General features: G+C 37.5%; 1 protein-coding gene across 2 annotated transcripts in view; it reads right to left on the bottom strand.

Moving 5' to 3' along the window:
- The window catches only part of LOC145986392 (uncharacterized), a 130,405-nt gene that overhangs the window by 73,449 nt on the left and 37,549 nt on the right, over nucleotides 1-19,407 (bottom strand). For both annotated transcript variants that reach the window (XM_083120345.1, XM_083120347.1), the window contains exon 2: nucleotides 355-528. In XM_083120345.1, coding sequence (XP_082976471.1) covers nucleotides 355-526 — 172 coding nt within the window. In that variant the 5' untranslated portion in view covers nucleotides 527-528. The remainder of the gene's footprint in view (nucleotides 1-354; nucleotides 529-19,407) is intronic.

Genomic DNA, 19,407 nt, shown 5'->3' with positions numbered 1-19,407 from the left:
ACTGACAATAATACCATTACCGAATTACATGTTTCAAAACGAATATGTCAGATGTATAAAGTTACGTTTTGTGTCCACTTAATATCAAAATGGCTATGTCAACATGTTAACAAGGTTGGTTAAAATTACGAAACAGCAAAAGTAATGCGACAATATTGTTGACGACTGAAATGTTAAAACTCTTATATCCCTATGATTTTAAGCTAAGCAAAACCTGTGGATACTGAAGCTAAGAAATAAATTAGTGTGAAAGGCATGTTTTTGTGTTAATAATATATATATATAAGTGCTCTTCGCTACAGTTCGTCCACGACCATTACAAATCTTTCGAACTAGCCTAGGTAAACCCCTTACCTGCATGGCCCTCGTGGTCCAGTCGAGCGAAGTGGACATTGAGGTTCGAAAGCTGATCCCTCGAGAACTTGAGTTCCGTCCCACACAAGAAGACGTCTCCGTGGCTTCTCTTGTTCCCAGAGGCCCCTGAGTGACGGCGACCCAGACAACTCACGCTGGACCCGATACCCATAGCTAACAAAAGAAAGTAATAGAAATAAATGCTGATCCCAGATGTAAACTCACTTATATAAATATGTAGGTATTTAGCATTAGTGATTTTTCTACCCATTCAAATACCCTAGATAGATATTTTCAAATGATACGAAAATTGATATTTTAATAGAACAGTTAATTTGTATATTAAAGGTAAAAAAGAAAAGCTTTCCCCTGCGTAATGTGCCATGAAGACACACAGGGTGACTTGCAGGTAGGGCTCCACACATTCTCGATCTCGGCCATACTGGAGGTCCTGTGATCACCGCCAGCTCGGGCATCGTTTATGAAAGAGGGTCGAAATGGAGACAGCCTGCGTAACAACAGACGCTGTACTATAGCTTGCTTCATGCTTGAAACAAGTTTTCCATGTAAAGTAAAGAAGCTTGCTGCAAGCATGCGTATAATGGCAAGCTATAGGCTTGAATCAGGCTTGAATCAAGCCAACTTGTTACTGCACGTCGATTGCAGAAAGCTTGTCATAAATAAACTTAACCAAACTTCTCAGAAATAGGTATGCTTGAAACAAGTTTGCATCATACTTGCCGTGGATCTCATTTATCGGATACTTCTCAAACACTTATTTTTTTTGCTCAAGCACCGTCCTTTGACTCGTGACATCAGATCCAGTGTATTTATGATAAGAGTCCTACGCCTAGAAAGCCTAACATAACAACGAAATGCATTTAGCCTGACGTCAGATGACATAGTGCAAACCAAGAAAGGTGTCTGAGAAGTGTGCGTTAAGTAAGACCAGCTTGCCTTATCCAACTAGCTTTGACAAGCCATCTTGGATTGTTTGTTGATTTGTGTTCCATGCAAGATGTTTCCATTGTCGTATTGTGTTCTTCACAACCATGGCCGTATTTAGAGTTTTTTTTTAAGGTTGAACAGCCCCCCCCCCCCCCTTCCGCGAAACGTCTGGCATGTTGAATTAATGGAAGTTCAGAAACCAAACTTTGTAAGACATTTTCAAAAATTTATTCGCATTTTCACAAAAATACAACAAGGAGACAATCCTGGAATGATCGAGCTAGAATTTTCAAACGTTTTGAATTCTGAAATTTGAGCGAAACTGATTTAATTCTCAGAATCGCAGCCCACCTATGCGACACCTTCATTTTCACTTCTGCTGTCCTCTTTCCAGTGCTGTTCCTGGATCAGGCTGAAAATTCCCTTGTGATTTTCCCGAAATTCCCGTTCCAACTTTTAAATTCCCCCTTTATAAGATTTCAAACCTAGGATATCCAGCTTCTTAGCGCGTTACATTCAGTATCCTTCACCCAACGGTTCGATATGCAGGTAGTACATGCATTTAACCTATATGCGGTCCTATAAAACACATACTTGTATAGTGCATAGTGGTTGTATACTTGTATAATGCTGTTTGGTAAATATATGAACAATATGAGCGTCGGAAAGTGAGATCGAACTGGTCTATAGAAACCCCCCTCCCCTCCCCCCAAATTGACATAGCAAAACGTTTGTTAGTTTTATTGTTAATAACGGAAATAGAGTCCAGTTTGTTAGTATTCGAACAAAGTATTCAAAGAAAAACGGTGTTAGATCGAAAAATTGAGATTACGATACAGGCACCAGGTTATGTTTTACCATTTAATCCAAAAAATAACTGGTTGCACAATTTTCAAAATTCCAAAAATTAAGTTTTATGTGGATGGTCAAACAACATAAACTATATGACTAAAATTTCTCGCTTACTTTTAAAGCTTTTTCTTGAGGTACCTAAAATTTAATAACAAAAGATAATAACTGTGCATTTCAGTATACACTGCATGAAACTTGTGCTGCATATTCACACTTGTGGTGGATACAGGTGAAAAGTCTCCTCAATAATAATAATAATAATAATACGTTTGCAATTAATTAGTTTACGAAATTTTAAAAGGATATTATTATATTAACAATTATTATTGTTATTATTTTTATTATTCAAATTTTTTGCGACGCCCATAGGAACAATTATGAGTGAACCCTAATCCCCGAAAATTTTTCCTGCCTACGGTCATGTTCACAACGCATTGGTTGTTGATTTATGTCCCATAACAACGTTATTAGTTGTTGATTTGTGTTCTATCACAGAATTATTAGTCATTAATTTGTTTTTCCTCACAGTGTTATTGATTTCAACTCAGTATCACAAAAATGTAACAGATGCTTTACTATATTTTAACGTTCACTCTAATTTCATTGCGTGCATTGCACTCTAGATGGATAGAGCTTTCATTTATAAGGTGTACGCATAATTAAATTTAAAATTAAAGTTAACCACAAAAAGCAGGTAAATCGTAACCGGTGGATAAAAGTTGGAGCAAGTGAAAGCTGCTCCCCCAAGTATCGTGCAGGAGGAACGTCCCCTCCAGTTCTGAAAAAAATGAGAACGGATCTTTTTAATCTATGATAATATCGTTTACGATAATAATGCGGGAATGAATTTAGACACAGTCTTCCAAAATGTTAAGGAGCATGCATGGGTGGGGGGGCTATGCCCCTCTTGAGGTATTACATCGTCAGTTAATATAAGAATAAATAACGATCGTCTCCCTCCGTTTGATGTCCGAAACAACTAACAATACATTAACAAACATACATGTGAGGCGGTTCATGTAGAATAAGTTTTCATTTCCACCACTACAACAGACAGGTCTGCAAAAATCAGGTGCAACCTAACTCGTCTCAAGTTCATTTTCAGGAAGGAGCAAGAAAGGCATTTTCCTCAAAACGGTAACGCTGGCGCTACCCTGCAGCGTTCCTCAGGACGAACCTGCAACAACGTTACTTGTAAATATCAGTCACTATTCAGTACAAAAGGGCCTCCGGGCTCCCTTAGAAATACTTGCCTAGTCCAAAATTAAATTTTAAAAATGCTTGATTACTGTTGTGTAACATTACTAGGCAAGTATTTTGTATGATATTACTATGCAGGTATTACTAATATTTTAAATATAATATAACTAACACTTTACTGTCATCTATTTCATATGTGAAAACGTACAATTTTCCTACTCCGGTGCTTTTCGTCATTTTGTGTTTTATAACTCCAGTTCAGCACCTGTATAAAAGTCGATTTTTTTAAAAAAATAATTCATTCAGTTAATTTGCTTGCTTTATAAGTCCAACCGTAATGAGATATTTACATACGATGTAAATAAAGCACTGTGTGAATTATGATGGGGGTAATGCCTACTCAGGGCCCAATTAGCGGTTTCATTTTGGTCGGTATACAAATTTGCACATGTTACCAGTTAGTAAACTAAATTATTGACTTGCAGTGCCAAATACACTGCCTTCCAAAAGTTAAGCACGCAATGCAAATTTTCGAAAGCGTATTTGACTTTGAGTGGCTCAAAATCACTCCGGATGTAGATGTCACTTTTTATGTGTAGCTTCCTTTTTGTAAGCAGAGAGTGAATCATCTGTACCTAGGTGCTTAATCTGTGTTCTTGAAATAGCATAAAAGCGAGGGGTTTGAGGTGCATTTCAAAGCTGATATGAAGTGTTTATAACTTTTGTAGATTTATTTATGATAATATTCGTGTTTCTATGGCTGAAAGAAGACGAAGGACAGATAGTGAGCGCTGGCGTGCTGTCGGACGCATTGAAGCAGGACAGTCAATCAAAGATGTTGCTTTTTTCTTTGGCGTTGATCATTCCGTAATTTCTCGATTATGGGAACAATTCCAAACAAGTCAAATAGTTGTCCGGAGACCTGTGCCCGGGCGTTCAAGGGTTACCGCCCCCGCTGATGATCGCTATATTGTTATAGTATCCAAGCGGAATCGAGGAGCGACCTCCACAACTGTTACATCCATGGTTGCAGTGGTACAGTGGGATCCATGAGTATTACCGTGCAAATTGTCCATGACTATTTTCATTAATTTTTCTCTTACATTCTGTGTGTTTTTAAGCGATGGATTTTTATATATGCCGGTGCAGAAGTTGTCAACAGCTTGTTTTGAGTTTTATTTTAATTCTTGAAGCTGTTATTGGGGTCAAATAAAGTTCACGAACATGGTGATGGACAATTTGCACGGTAATACTCATGGATCCCACTGTACTTGGCAAGACAATATCTACCAGTACTGTGCACCGAAGACTCCACATGAAGGGATTATACACCCCAGTACCACGTGTTAGTGTTGCACTAACTGTCCAAGCCAGAGGGGCAAGATTAAAGTGGTGTCGTCAACATGTCAATTGAACTGTCTCAGATTTGCCCTGGAATCAGACGATAAGCATGCAAGGGTATGGAGAGAACGAGGCACACGCAATCAGGTCAAGAACATCATTGAACATCACGCATTCAGAGGTGTCAGCGTCATGATGTGAGCTGGATTTTCTATGGGATACCGCACCGAGCTGCACATCTTTAAAGACGATTCTGTGACAGCTGCGCAGTATCGGGATGAAGTCCTAGGCCCCATTGTGAGATTCTACGCTGCGGCAGTGGATCCTGATTTCCTCCTTATGGACGATAATGCCCGTCCCCATCGAGCCAATATCGTTGACGAGTACCTGGAAAGTGAGGGAATTTCTCGTATGGAGTGACCGGCGTATTCCCCCGACCTTACTCCCATTGAAAACCTTTGGGATGCCCTCGGGCGGACTGTCTCTGCATGTTAACCTCCTCCAGCCAGTCTCAGAGAGTTGGAAACTGCCCTAATGGCCATTGTTCGCATCTGCGATGGTTGATCCCCTCATTGAAAGCATGGAAAATCGTTGTAAAGTTTGTGTGAAGGTCGGGGTGGTCACAAACCATATTACTGTAAGTTTTGTTTGGTTTGTTTGCCTTTAAACATCATTATGTTACTGGCCCAAATGTGACGTCATCATATAACTTACGAAAGGTATTTTTTTCATCTTTGTACACATTCCTTGTTTTCTTTAATGCATAAACACATTTGCTACCTTCATTTGCAATTTTGTGTTAATCAAAGATTTACTTTTCCACTTTTGTTGATTTTACCATCGTGTGCTTAACTTTTGGAAGCGTGTTTATCTTAGAATATTTGTTCTAACCTAGGCCATTAAATCATAGCATTTACTCGTAATTTAGAAACAGTAGCTATAGCTATATACATTGTAAAAAAAACCAAACCCATACACAGAAAGAGCTATCGAAAATTCGATCAAGTTTCTATTGCCAAGTTGAAACTTAATGTAGCCTTGTCTATTTTGGCGATATGTAATATGTTATTTGTTTTCTGTTAATTTCACAGAAATCTGTTTGATTTATTTGTTAGTTTCAATAATGTTGTTTGTGTTGATTTAAATTTGTAATTTTTGCTGTAAATTTGTTACACGCAATATCGGAAGCGGAAGTCATTTCCGGTTTATAAACATTTGTACAGTGGGATCCATGAGTATTACCGTGCAAATTGTCCATCACCATGTTCGTGAACTTTATTTGACCCCAATAACAGCTTCAAGAATTAAAATAAAACTCAAAACAAGCTGTTGACAACTTCTGCACCGGCATATATAAAAATCCATCGCTTAAAAACACACAGAATGTAAGAGAAAAATTAATGAAAATAGTCATGGACAATTTGCACGGTAATACTCATGGATCCCACTGTAGAACTGTCCAATCTTTTATTGATTCCATTGCGGGGACAACAGTGCGTGAAAAGGAAAAAGTAAGTTGAGTTGCGTGAGATGATGTTAATTTTGTGAAAAACACTGTTTTAAAGGAAAAACCGCAAATTAATTGATATGTGATGGCGTTTGTGAATATTGTTGTTATTTTGCAGTGATTGTTTAAAGGTAAAATGGGTTATTAAATTTGTAAAATAGCAAGAAACTATTTCTTTTTTCAAATCGTTACGTCCTGAGAATGCTCAGTTTAGCATAACATTAAGGAGAGTCTCATAACTCTGCCGCACAGGGAGATTGGGTAGCTACCGTGACGTAGTGATCCGTGATCCAGTGGCGAACACCAGAAAGGAACGTCACAGGTAAATTTGGCGACCAACGTGAAGGCCCCGATGATGTAAAAGGATAAATGTAACTGTAATATCGTGTGAAAAAACGTGTGTTTTGTGCAGTGTGAAGTCATGAGGAAATTGTCGAGCGTTACAAAGTCTGATAACACATAGATGTAAGTCATGTGATTGATTTTGCAGAGGTATCAAAGTATGAGTAGGAGAATTTTGAGAAGCCAGAGCAAGAAGAAAATGGATAAATTGAGTTGTTGTGATGATAAAGATAAGCCCTTGGACGAAATATTTCAGTGCAGGAAATGCGAGGCGTATTTCCATTTAGGGTGTGCAAATTTGCCAATATCCAGAGAATTTCTTCCTGATGGTGACTTAGTTTGTAAAAATTGCAAATCGGATAGTGCTACTTTAAATATGGAGGTACTTTGTGGATGGTTAAGGAGAATTGAAGAAGAAAGGAAAGAAGATCAGAATGAAATGATAAAGAGGTTTGAGAAAATGGAAGAAGGAAGGCTAGAAGATAAGAATGAATTAAGGAAGATCATTGAAGAAGGAAGGAAAGAAGATCAGAATGAAATGATAAAGAGGTTTGAGAAAATGGAAGAAGGAAGGCTAGAAGATAAGAATGAATTAAGGAAGATCATTGAAGAAGGAAGGAAAGAAGATAAGAATGAATTAAGGAAGATGATTGAAGAAGGAAGGAAAGAAGATAAGAATGAATTAAGGAAGATGATTGAAGAAGGACGGAAAGAGGATAAGAAGGAGTTGATGAAGATTATTGAAGACGGAAGAAACGAAACTAAAGTAGCTTTCAGAAACTTAGAGGAGGTATTTAGGAATGATAAGGAGGAAATGATGACGAGAATGAAAGCAGACCGAGAAGAATTGATGAAGAAGATTGAGGATGAGCGGAAAGAAGATAAAAATGAAATGATGAAAGTAATAGAAGACAGAAGACAAGAAAACAAAGAAGAATTGGAAGTTGTGCGATGTGATTTGTTAAAACAGATTGATGAAGGGAGAGATGCACTAAATAAGATAGAAGAAGTCAGGGAAGTAGACAGACGAAAAGTGATGAATGAATTGGACACCGTGAAGGCAAGGATAGAATCCGTCGGGGATCAGCAAAGTACTTCAAGGAATTTGTGTGTGCAGGACAGTGAGAAGATGAATAAGGAAATTAACCAGAAGTTCTATTTTATGGAGGAATTCCTTTTAGGGAAGTTGGAGAGATTACATTTAGAATCTGTGCAAAGAAATCCAGGAATGACTGCTGGAAATACTGACAGATATGTGGAAAATATTCGATGGGTGAGAGATGATAATGGCCCTTTGTTTTCCGGTATATCCTCAACAGAATCTGTATCTTCTGCTGAATTGTTAACTAAAAGTAACCGTAAGAGGAGGAGACGTATCCAAAGTAGTACAAAAGGGATATCCAGAGAAGATATTGATAAATCTCCTGATATTTCTCACAGTCCATCTCACACTGGACATTTTTTTAGAATGTCGGATATTAACTCTCTGAGCAAATTTACCGGAGAAATAAATTCCATATCAGCGGAGCGATATTTGGAAGAACTGAAAATGTCCATGGACATAATGAGAATGCCTATGCATTACAGATTAAAGGTGCTTCCTTCTGTAATGAAGGGGAAAGCTAAAGCCTGGTATATTGCCAACGAGAGAAGGTGGAAGTCTTTTGAACAGTTTTGTGCCGCGTTTAAAAAACAGTATGCCTCTGCAGAAGCGAAGCAGAGAGAGATCCAGATTTTAAGAAACAGAAGATATTCCAAATCCTCAGGTCTTTCTATGGAGGATTATTGTTGGGACATCTACGGGTCATACTGTAACTTGGTCGAACGTGTGGACCAAACAGAAGTGTTAAGTTTAATTATTCATCAGCTCACATACAGAATACGGCAGCTAGTATTAACAAGGGATCCTCGAAACATTGACCAGTTGACCAACTTCTTGGAGAAGTACGAAGCCTCAGAACAGATAGATGGGTGGAGAGGCGACGGAAATAAAACAGAAGAAAGAAGACCTAACCAACCTCGGGTTCGCAGAGTACTGATGACGACTACTACTAGGAATCCTGGAGGATCCCTCACAGCAGAGAGCGGAAATGAGAAGGAACCAGTCACCAGAGAAGGACAGCGATTCCCGTGTGGAAGGTGGAAGAATAGAAACTGGACAAGTAACAGGCTTTATAGAAGGACTACGCCGTACACAAATAGTTGGAGAAGGGATCAAAGAGCTCCAGAATGAAAAGAGTGTGCAATACAGACGGAAGAGCTACCTTCCAGTAATCTTAGAGTTACAGCGTCGCCATGGGAAATTAACTGCAATGAAGTTCTGGGTTTAGCCCAGCGCCCGTTGTAAGCGGTACTCTTACGCTTGCAATGAAGGGCATGCAAGAACAAGAAAGCGACGAGAGTGAAGACCCATTCCTAACTGAAGAACCGTTAGAAGTATTGTACTTGAATATCGAAGCCACTCCTCTAAATTATTTAAAAATTAGAAAGACGATAATGGAAGAAGATAGGGATAATGTGAAGAAACCTGAAATTTTAGTTGAGGTATTAGGATTCCAGATAAAGTGCACTCTAGACACGGGTAGCGAATGCACCCTTATGAATTATAATATTTGGCTTAAAGTACGAGAGCGATTACCTGGTCTTAAATTGCAGAAGTGTCCAGGTGTAATATTAAAAGATTTTGTTGGAAAAGAAAGATCGCGGATAGCTGGTTGTAGGCGAATAAATTTTGAAATTGGAGGTTTTATATTTGAAGATTTGGTATATGTGGTCAAGTGCTGATTTATTATTTGGTTATCCTTTCCTTCGAAGATACAAAGCCACTCTGGATGCCGGTGCAGAAAAATTGTATCTGATCAATGGCGGACACACAGTAGAGCAATATTTACTTCCTAACGCTGGAGATTCAGAGAAGGGCGAGTCGCGGGAGAAGACAGCCTTAATACAGTGTACGAAAGCGGAGGAAGAATCTTACGCTGTTGAGTGGACTGCAACAGAATTAGACATAAGAGATAAAGCCTTTGCTTCAGATGTTTTGAGAGTTGAGGAAAAGGAGCAGCTACTTAATTTATTGTTGAAATATAGAAGAATATTCGCCGACAAGCCAGGATTATCTAGGAATTCTATCTGCGAAATAAATCTGGCCAGTGAAGAACCTGTTTACTCCAATCCTTATCCTGTTCCGTTATCCAAGAGGAAAAAGTTGGATGGAGAATTATTGAAGTGGCAAGAGAAGAAAGAAATGTTTGATCTATGGAGAAAAAGAAGGAAGAAGAAGACAGTTCAGAAAACAAAAAGAAACCGCTTGTAAAACACTTTATCAAATAAGCTTGCACGTGAAGATGTGAAGTACGTGTTATCAAATTTATATGAAAATCTATCTTTTGGTTGCATTGTGAAGGTTGAAAGGTATATCCATCGTAGAAAGTAATCGTCGAGAGTCCTGCACATTCTTTGAAGAAAATGGATAAAGAAGAGTTTATAAAGTCATCTAATTATTCAGATGATGCTTGGCTTGTGTACATGATTTGGATACAACTTGAATTTCATTTCCTGTAATTATTATTATCAAACCGAAAGAAAGCTGACGTTAGGTATAATTCCCAGAAGAATAAGAAGTTCACATTGTTGATAATATAGTTCCAGGAGGCCAATCTGAGAATGAATGGCGAAGTCGAAGGGAAAGGACAGCCATAGTTGACAATGATAAAGGGCCAATAGGGAACAAATGTATAATTTTATGTGAGACTTCAATGTCAATAATTAAGTTTAAGCCCAGAACAATTACAGAAGTTAAACGTTTGGAAATACAAATGTTTAGGAAATGTATAGTTGTATGAAGAACAAGCTGTTTATGTTAAGAAGCTCTTAGGAGATGTGGAAAGGATGACAAAAGAAAGAAAAGAAGTTCTACACAAAGCAAGAGAACAGATAGTTTGAAGATTTGTTTTTATAATTAAAAAATGTAGGATCATATGAATTTTCTTAGAGCGAGTTTGCATGCAGGTTTTAGAGTGAAGAGTTCTGAAGTAAGCTCGTAGAAGAATCAAGTTTATTATATAAAGAAAATTTCCTTCATGTACATTGCGTCAATTTTCTTTGTTTGTATGGGAGGAGAACTTGATACGCCTTGTCTATTTTGGCGATATGTAATATGTTATTTGTTTTCTGTTAATTTCACAGAAATCTGTTTGATTTATTTGTTAGTTTCAATACTATTGTTTGTGTTGATTTAAATTTGTAATTTTTGCTGTAAATTTGTTACACGCAATATCGGAAGCGGAAGTCATTTCCGGTTTATAAACATTTGTAGAACTGTCCAATCTTTTATTGATTCCATTGCGGGGACAACAGTGCGTGAAAAGGAAAAAGTAAGTTGAGTTGCGTGAGATGATGTTAAGGTCTCACTGCAGAACATGGGCTGCTGTTTTCCTCTAAATAGACGAACAAAATTTATATCCCCTGAAAGTACGTACCTTCTACATCCATTTTCCGGTGTTCCTTTTACGATTACTATTATATTATTACGCGTAAAAATGTTTTTCCTGGTACTAAAAGCAATGCATTTGTCAATTCGTTCGCGTCCATATTCTTTACGAACAGTTGCTTTCATTTATTTCGGGGTTTTCCTCTCCGCACAACAGTTTGGCCACCTTGTGTTCCGACGTCATATTCTTTACAAACAGTTCCTTTCATTTCTTTTCACGAGGAATGCCTACAAGGTTAGGTTAGGTCTGTTAGGTTAGGTTTCATTAGCATAAATACAAAACAAAGATAGTCTAACGTGACAACGTAGGCATCGGGCATTAAATTAACAACCTTTTTCCCATGTGCTCAATTGTTGTGCGATAAGCATTTGTCTTGTGTTCCGACGTCATATTCTTTAAAAACAGTTGCTTTCATTTATTTTCACGAGGAATGCCTATAAGGTTAGGTTAGGTCTGTTAGGTTAGGTCTGTTAGGTTAGGTTTCATTAGCATAAATACAAAACGCATTAAATTAACAACCTTTTACCCATGTGCTCAATTGTTGTGCGATAAGCATTTGTCTTGTGTTCCGACGTCATATTCTTTAAAAACAGTTGCTTTCATTTATTTTCACGAGGAATGCCTATAAGGTTAGGTTAGGTCTGTTAGGTTAGGTTTCATTAGCATAAATACAAAACCAAGATAGTCTAACGTGACAAAGTAGCCATCCGGCATTAAATTAACGAGCTTTTTCCCGTGTGCTCAATTGTTGTGCGATAAGCGACAGGTTTTCGAAACTTTTAAATGCAGTGTGATACGTTTATCCGCAGTAAGGATAAAGTTCAACGGCATCGCGTGAAACTGCACAGATAGCCTTACTTTTTTTTTACTTTTTCTACTTTTATTACTTTTTCCTATGTTCTGTTAAATTACATTATTGATTTCCTTACCATTTTCTTTATTTCCATGCAGGAACGTGCGAAACAATGTCGCTTTCTCGATCGTTTCACCGCTTCGGAAAGCATCTAGCCTGGACATGTATTTTCCATTTTTTTTCAAATAAAAAATTTTTTCCGCACTTTCCAACTTACTTTACTCGAATACTTACTTCAATACCTTACCAAAAAATTAGGAACCGCATTCCTTCTAAGCAGCCCATATTCTGCAGTCTTACCGATGTTAATTTTGTGAAAAACACTGTTTTAAAGGAAAAACCGCAAATTAATTGATATGTGATGGCGTTTGTGAATATTGTTGTTATTTTGCAGTGATTGTTTAAAGGTAAAATGGGTTATTAAATTTGTAAAATAGCAAGAAACTATTTCTTTTTTCAAATCGTTACGTCCTGAGAATGCTCAGTTTAGCATAACATTAAGGAGAGTCTCATAACTCTGCCGCACAGGGAGATTGGGTAGCTACCGTGACGTAGTGATCCGTGATCCAGTGGCGAACACCAGAAAGGAACGTCACAAACTAACCTACTTATACAAATATACCTAACCTACCTTGTATAAACACTATGCAATGAAAACGTAGTGGAAACCAGCATGCTGTTGTCTCGGCTCGGTGAGGTTGGTCAATTGCAGAATGGTGTCTTACTTTAATCCACAAAGCTGCATGCTTTTCGGCAGGGAAATCTTTGATGTCTGAACCATTAATGAACTTATTTTTCAATTTTGTTTGTTACATAGTTAAGGAATGGAATTGAAACCAAATAGTGTTCCATTTTATTTGAGGGAGATAAAAACATCCCTGGCAGGGATAAAAATAATTTTCTTTTGCTGGGGATATTTTTTTGTGCGGGGGGATCCCCGGCACCCCTCCCGTTAATTCGCACACTGAAATAAAGCCCACAGGTTTTATATGACGTAATTTTATTTTGTGGATTGTGTGAATCGGATCTTTTATCGAGTGAAGTGGGCTCAGCAAGAACATCATATTCCGTACCAACTTTTTTTATCTTGTTTTGTAGCAGGTGAACCTGAAGTGGAAATTACGTATTACTCTGGTGCTCGAGCACTGGGATAAAATTAATAGTTGGGAGGGATGCTTTAAGGAAATTTTGGTAGGCGGGAGGACGGTGTTCTCCAGCATCATCATCAATTCGCTCACTATGTCACTGTAATCATTTCAAATAGCTTGTCGACACCTGGGCCAACTCCAAGAATCTGGACCTCTAACGCCGTTCAGAGTTAGAACTTCTTGTTTCCAAAACGAACTCTGAAATCTCCAATTATTTTGATAATTTTGTTTAATTTTTATCACCTATCGATCCTCATGTTGGTTATAAGCCTTTATTCTCCCAGTACTTTACTAATATTTATGTCATCATGGATAGTGTAAATAATACAGTACAGTGAAAAGTATCATATTGGAGATGTAACAATGTAACAAGAACAAATATTTTCATTCATAACACTCAATAAATTTCAGACACTTATAGTGCAGAAAATTCCAAGAATTTACCTCTTTTAAATAAGACGAAAAGTCGGAAAATCATTTCCCGAAATTGGAATCTGACCTTAATTTACATCCCGTAATTTTGAATTATTACTTCTTTTTTTACAGTATCTATCAGCATGTAAAAGCATGGATCGGAGGTACCATGAAGGACAGTAAATTAAATGGTCGCAGTTTGATATATGCTGCGCATTGTGAAAATGTACAATAAGACATAGAACTAACGGTAAGATTTTACAATACCGGACAATTCCCCGATTTCGTTCATATTTTGCATACTCAATAGTTTAGGGCTCCTAATCCCGAATCTGCAGTTAATATTTGGCGCTCACGTGTGGGATTTCAAAAAAAGGGGGGGCGTGATCGCAACCGGCAACGCACGATTGCTCATTAACCGGAAGATTTTGTATTTCTACGAAACTTACATTTTCTTACGGTGCCCCACACACCATTCACCCATAGCCCCACAAACCCTTCACGGTAAGGTTAGGTTAGGCAAACACAGTTAAAATTTGGGGTCCTAGTAATATCAGGAGCGGTACATAATGAGCAATCGTGCATTGCCGGCTGCGATCGCGAACCCCCCCTTTTTTATATATATATATATTCCACACGTGAGCGCCAAATATTAACTGCAGATTTGTGATTAGGAGCCCTAAATTATTGAGTATGCGAAATATGAACGAAATCGGGAAATTGTCCGGTATTGTAAAATCGCTCCGAACTAACTGTTCATTAACAAAGTTATAAATGTTTAAGGAAAGGAAGCAAGGCGATTCCAGTCTCTATCTAAATAGTAGACTCGAGTGTGAACTTGTATTGTTTTCAACTCCAAAGTATTTTCAATTCAATTTGAATGTTATGATTTGTAAAGTAATAATAATAGCAAAAACAACAACAATAGCACATCAATAATACTAATAAAAGTTTCTATGACTGAAGGGCAAGGTAGGTTGGTGCCACTCGATTCTCTACCCCCCCCCCTTTTCCTTGTGTCCGCTCCTCGCTGGCCAGCCTCCCGTGCGTGCAACCACAGTAGCTAAGTAATGGCAAAGAAATTCGAGAGCAATTTGAGTAGATAGTTCTCTTGCAGAGCAATTTAATGCCTGAAATAGGTAGTTTCAATTGCGTTGCCCTTTCATTTGGCCAGAGTCTGTGTAAATGGCGAACTGCAGAGGGGAGGAATCGGCGTTCACGGTTGACTCGCTTCCGGTGTATAGAAAGTGGTCACAGCTACATCCGGCAGCTCAGGGAAATTTAAAACGCTTTGCCACATATGTGTTCTCGTACAGTTGCTCACAATAGTATGTGTACCCAGCTGGGGCGCACGTACGAAATACTTTTCCTATCAACAAATGTGGTAAAATTTTACAACAGGAGAGGAACGGAACTTAACCACACTCGCCTTTTCTTTTTACCATGCAAGGATTTAATTATGGTTTACAACAACTTTCCCGGTAGGACCACATGGCCACTGCATGAAAGTAAGGAGTTAACTTTTACGAGTGCTAATTACTTTTAGTAATGATTAATTGTAACTGTAGCTCAGGTACTTTTTTCAGGTAATCAGAAAAAAACAGTTGCTTTTACAGTAATTTTTATTTGCGTTTCAACAATGAACGCCTGGAAGGGGAGGAAGGAAAGGACACATTCCCCTGAAAAATGGATGTCAATTAAAATTATATATTCTACACATAATTTCGTTTCAGTCCAGTAATATATGTTAATTGTTGCAAGGATGTTGGAGGAACATGACTGCAAACTGAAGCAGTGTTTTTTGAGAGAACAATTGTGCGAATTCACGGGGGGTGGGGTGCCGGGGACTCCCCCTCCCAACATATATTATACCTGGTAAAATAAAATTGTTTTTTTTCCCCTGCCAGGAAAATCCCAAGAAAATGGAATTGAAAGCATATAGTATATATTTCTTAACTATGTAAAACACACAATTGAAATATCATTCGTGTCCATTAACGGTCCAGTCATCAATGGTTTCCCTGCCGGAAAGTATGCAGCCTAAAGAAGGACACCATTCTGCAAGTGACGAACCAAGTATCGAACAGTGCTACTAGTAGTTCGATAGCACTTTTTATGTATGAGTTTAGGTTTTATAAGAATGTGGTACCGTGCTGTTAGCGAACGTGCTTGTATCGAACACGTGCTCCTGGCGAACACAGTTACGGAACGATTTGCAGGTGCGTGCTGTTAGCGAACACGCAAACTTGTCCTTGAATCTGGTCAGCATGCAAGTGTTGCCCGTGATAAGCAAACTTGCGTGGAGAAACACCGCAGTGGCTGGTGCTTCTTGACCTGACCTGACTCACCCATGATCATTCTCCAATCGGGTCTTCCTAATCGCACAACAGTTTCGCTGCCTTGTGTTCTGACGTCAGACGAGGAATGCCTATGAGGTTAGCATAAATACAATGAAAAATTATTATTTAGTCTAAAGCCCGATATCCACTTGTTGCAAACCAGCGTATCGTATCCCCGTTCCGTATCAATTTATTCGAAAAAACTTGCGAAGCTCCGTTTCAAAATTTGAGAAAAGATACCCAACGGACCAGAGCGCTCATTTGGCGGGTTTTTTTCCGTCACATCAAAGGAAGGATACGATATGCGGGGGAGGGTGGACGGGTATACGCGCGTTCCGTTGCCTCGTTGCATCATCCTTCAGTGTGTATTGAGCTCTGTGCATGACAGTACGTCCCATTGTTAATTTATTTTCTTTATTATCTTTAGTATGGAGTGGAATAAGGAAAATACTATTGCATATAAGAAATATGGAATCCTGTCGGACCCTAAACATCGAGTACTACAACAAAATTCGTAAACAAGATAAAACGTAATTAATGAAAATATATGCGGCTGATGCCACTTGCTGTGGTGTACTCATCGTTATTTGAGACCAGACTGTGAATCGTATCGCACTCCCGTATCAATCATGCTACAGGGTGGATGATACGGAACGCAGTGATGATACGCGACAAATCGGGGTCCGTATCGTATCAATGATTGATACGGAACGGGGATACCATACGCTGGTTTGCAACAAGTGGATACCGGGCTTTAGAGAACTAAACATAGCTAGCCTATCCTAACAACGTAGGCATTCGATTTAGCCATGTTCCAAACTAGGCAGGGAGAACTTGGAGTCTCTAGCGGTAAAAGAAAGATGACTTACATGAACATCGACATCCGGATGAAAACAGCTTTGGAACAACTGAAAATTGATAATAACATTTACAAATGTCTTAGGAAGTTGTCCTTTGTACAAAAAGTAACCTAGCTTGATTAACATTTACATGTCCTATGTAGAATTTGATTTTTAAGGAAGATGAAATATATCAATATTTTAACAAAAACTTTCATGTAGTTAACCTAAATTGTTGAGGATCCTTCATTTAGCTAATTTCAAACACAAAATGATTATAAGATATCACTGGCAACACTTGCATGTTGACCACTTTCAAGGACAAACAAGACAGGGCAAGTTTGTGTGTTCGCTAAAAGCACGCACCTGCAATTTTTCTCCTTCCGGTGTTCGCTGAGCACGTTCGCTACGAGCAAGGAATCAAGAATGTAAATAGCTAAATTACGTGTAAATGTTATCATAAGATTCAATGACCTAGGTTAGTTAGAACGTATATGTTCTAACTAAGGTACTTAGAACTACAAGGCAATAGTTTAGTTTACTGTCTGGTAACATACATAAATTTTAATACCCAAAAGAACCTACCTCCCAAAATGAAATCACACAAACTCCATTTTCGTTTCGTTTTTGGACCTCCCCTATGGCGCAGTGATAGCGTCTTTGCCTTGTAATCAAGGGGTCCCGGGTTCGATACCCGGTGGAGGATCATAGTGGTTCGGATCCCACTTTAAACTGTAGGTCCAGTCCCGATTAGCCTTACTGTGCATAAAGTGGACTTAAATCAACTATACAAAATATGTTTGTTCCCTTGTTGAAAAAAAGTACAATAGGAGTTATGTATTTTCATTCGATTCTTCTTTCTGTAGACGCTTTTTTTTCTACAATTTATTTAGAAAGTTACAAAGAACTCTTACATATTTACATATTCTACAATAATTTGCGATGTGAAAAGTAATTAATAGTTAACCAAATTGGTTTCTTAAATATGTACACTTTGCTGTGCCTTTTTGAGTTTATAAATTTCATACAAATTTTAATTTGAACAACTTATGGCCTTAAAATTATGTTGAATGTGTTCAAATAAAATAAATATCTTGATATTGCTTGGATAATCGATTATTATTAATATTACATATTCTTTGATACTACATGTTTAGTTACATATTCTTTCGATAATACATATTTAGGTACATGTACCTAAATATGTATTATCAAAAGAATATGTAACTAAATATGTACATATTGTTACATATTTATGTACATATTTTGCACTTTGAAATTACGTAAAAATCCGGGGTCTAGTAATGAACGAAGTTGTGTTAAACTGTAGCCAATCATTGGAATGTGAAGGAAGTCAATAAAGGGACGAGCCGATACATATTAAGACATCACTATTAGGGGACTGGAGACTTGCTGAAAATTAAATTTGAGCAGGAAAGATCACAGATATATATTTTTAAATGTCGTATACAGAGTATGTCGCTGTTCAACACACACAAAATCTCACAGTATGTCGACTAAGGCGAACAGTTTCTCCTACTAACGTTTGCTTTTTGAGATCTCGTTTCGACACTACGAGTCTCGACAAACATTTTTAGCAAACAAAAACACACACCATTTTCAACAATTTATTTCCTAGAAGTCTCGATAGCATTATTTTCTTATTTGTTAGAATACAAATTATGTTAAAAAAATATAGGAATAAAATTTTGATTTTCGCATTTGTTAGGATCATTTTTTATCTCATTCCTGCATGGTATGGTCATGATAAAGAAATTAATTTAGCCAAATAGCTCGTGATAAAATAGCAAAATCTAAAGAGTATCGAGATCCAATAGCAATACTATTACCATTACAATTAATTGATTGATTTAATTAGTTTATTTTACTTCGCGTTTTGTGCCTCTTGGCTAATTTGCGAAGATGGGGATGTGTGATGAAATGATGAAATTGATGAATTGACATTCACAAACAACCAAGCCCGAGCGGGATTCGAACCCGGGATCCTTGGCGTCGCAGGCCATTACAATTAAGTAATAAGATATGTTTCCAAATACTTTGAATGGAAATATCAATTTTATGTGTGTTAATTTTTTATACAGAAAATTTCATTTTTACATTCAACTACCGTATGTGCCAGAATTAGACTTTCATTTCTAAATATGCGAATTATAACAGTGTTAATATTTATTTTCGTAGTTTCGATAAAAACATTTCTTTATTCTTGATTTCATATTATATATATCACAGTTTATCTATTCAAAACAATGAATTGACATGCAATGTTAATTCGAATTTATCCATTGCTTAGCCCTTCTATATTATTTAAAATCTAACACTGGGGCATTCCACGAAAAGTGGTCCTACTCCATGTAATAGACAAAATGAATTAATATGGAAATTATTATTGTTTTTAATTGGATTGAGGTTCAGACGTTTGTGAATTTGCACACATCACCAATAAAAGTTACTACTACCGAATTAAAAATTATAGATACTCGAGTTTTGACTCCAATTAAACATTTACCAAAAGACCTACAATAAAACGAGTTACATCAAAATTGAGTTCATTCAATTCTGAGTTAATCTATGTTAACCAATTTTTTTTCGAGTATGCCTTCTATTTTTTGTCGTCGTGAAAACAAAAAAAGGGCCGGTTATATTTCAGTTTTGCAAACGATCGCTAATTTTGAAATTCTGTAAATAAAAACGGGTTGTCCGATCGCGATAAGATTTTAGTAGGGTGCAGGCAGAAAGGTTTTAAATACGATTATTAATTT

The sequence above is a fragment of the Lepisma saccharinum genome, chromosome 4 (assembly GCF_977018435.1).
Source record: "Lepisma saccharinum chromosome 4, izLepSacc3.1, whole genome shotgun sequence".
NCBI lineage: Eukaryota > Metazoa > Arthropoda > Insecta > Zygentoma > Lepismatidae > Lepisma > Lepisma saccharinum.
The sequence above is the reverse complement of the archived record's forward strand: the minus strand, read 5'-3'. Positions and strand labels throughout refer to the sequence as shown.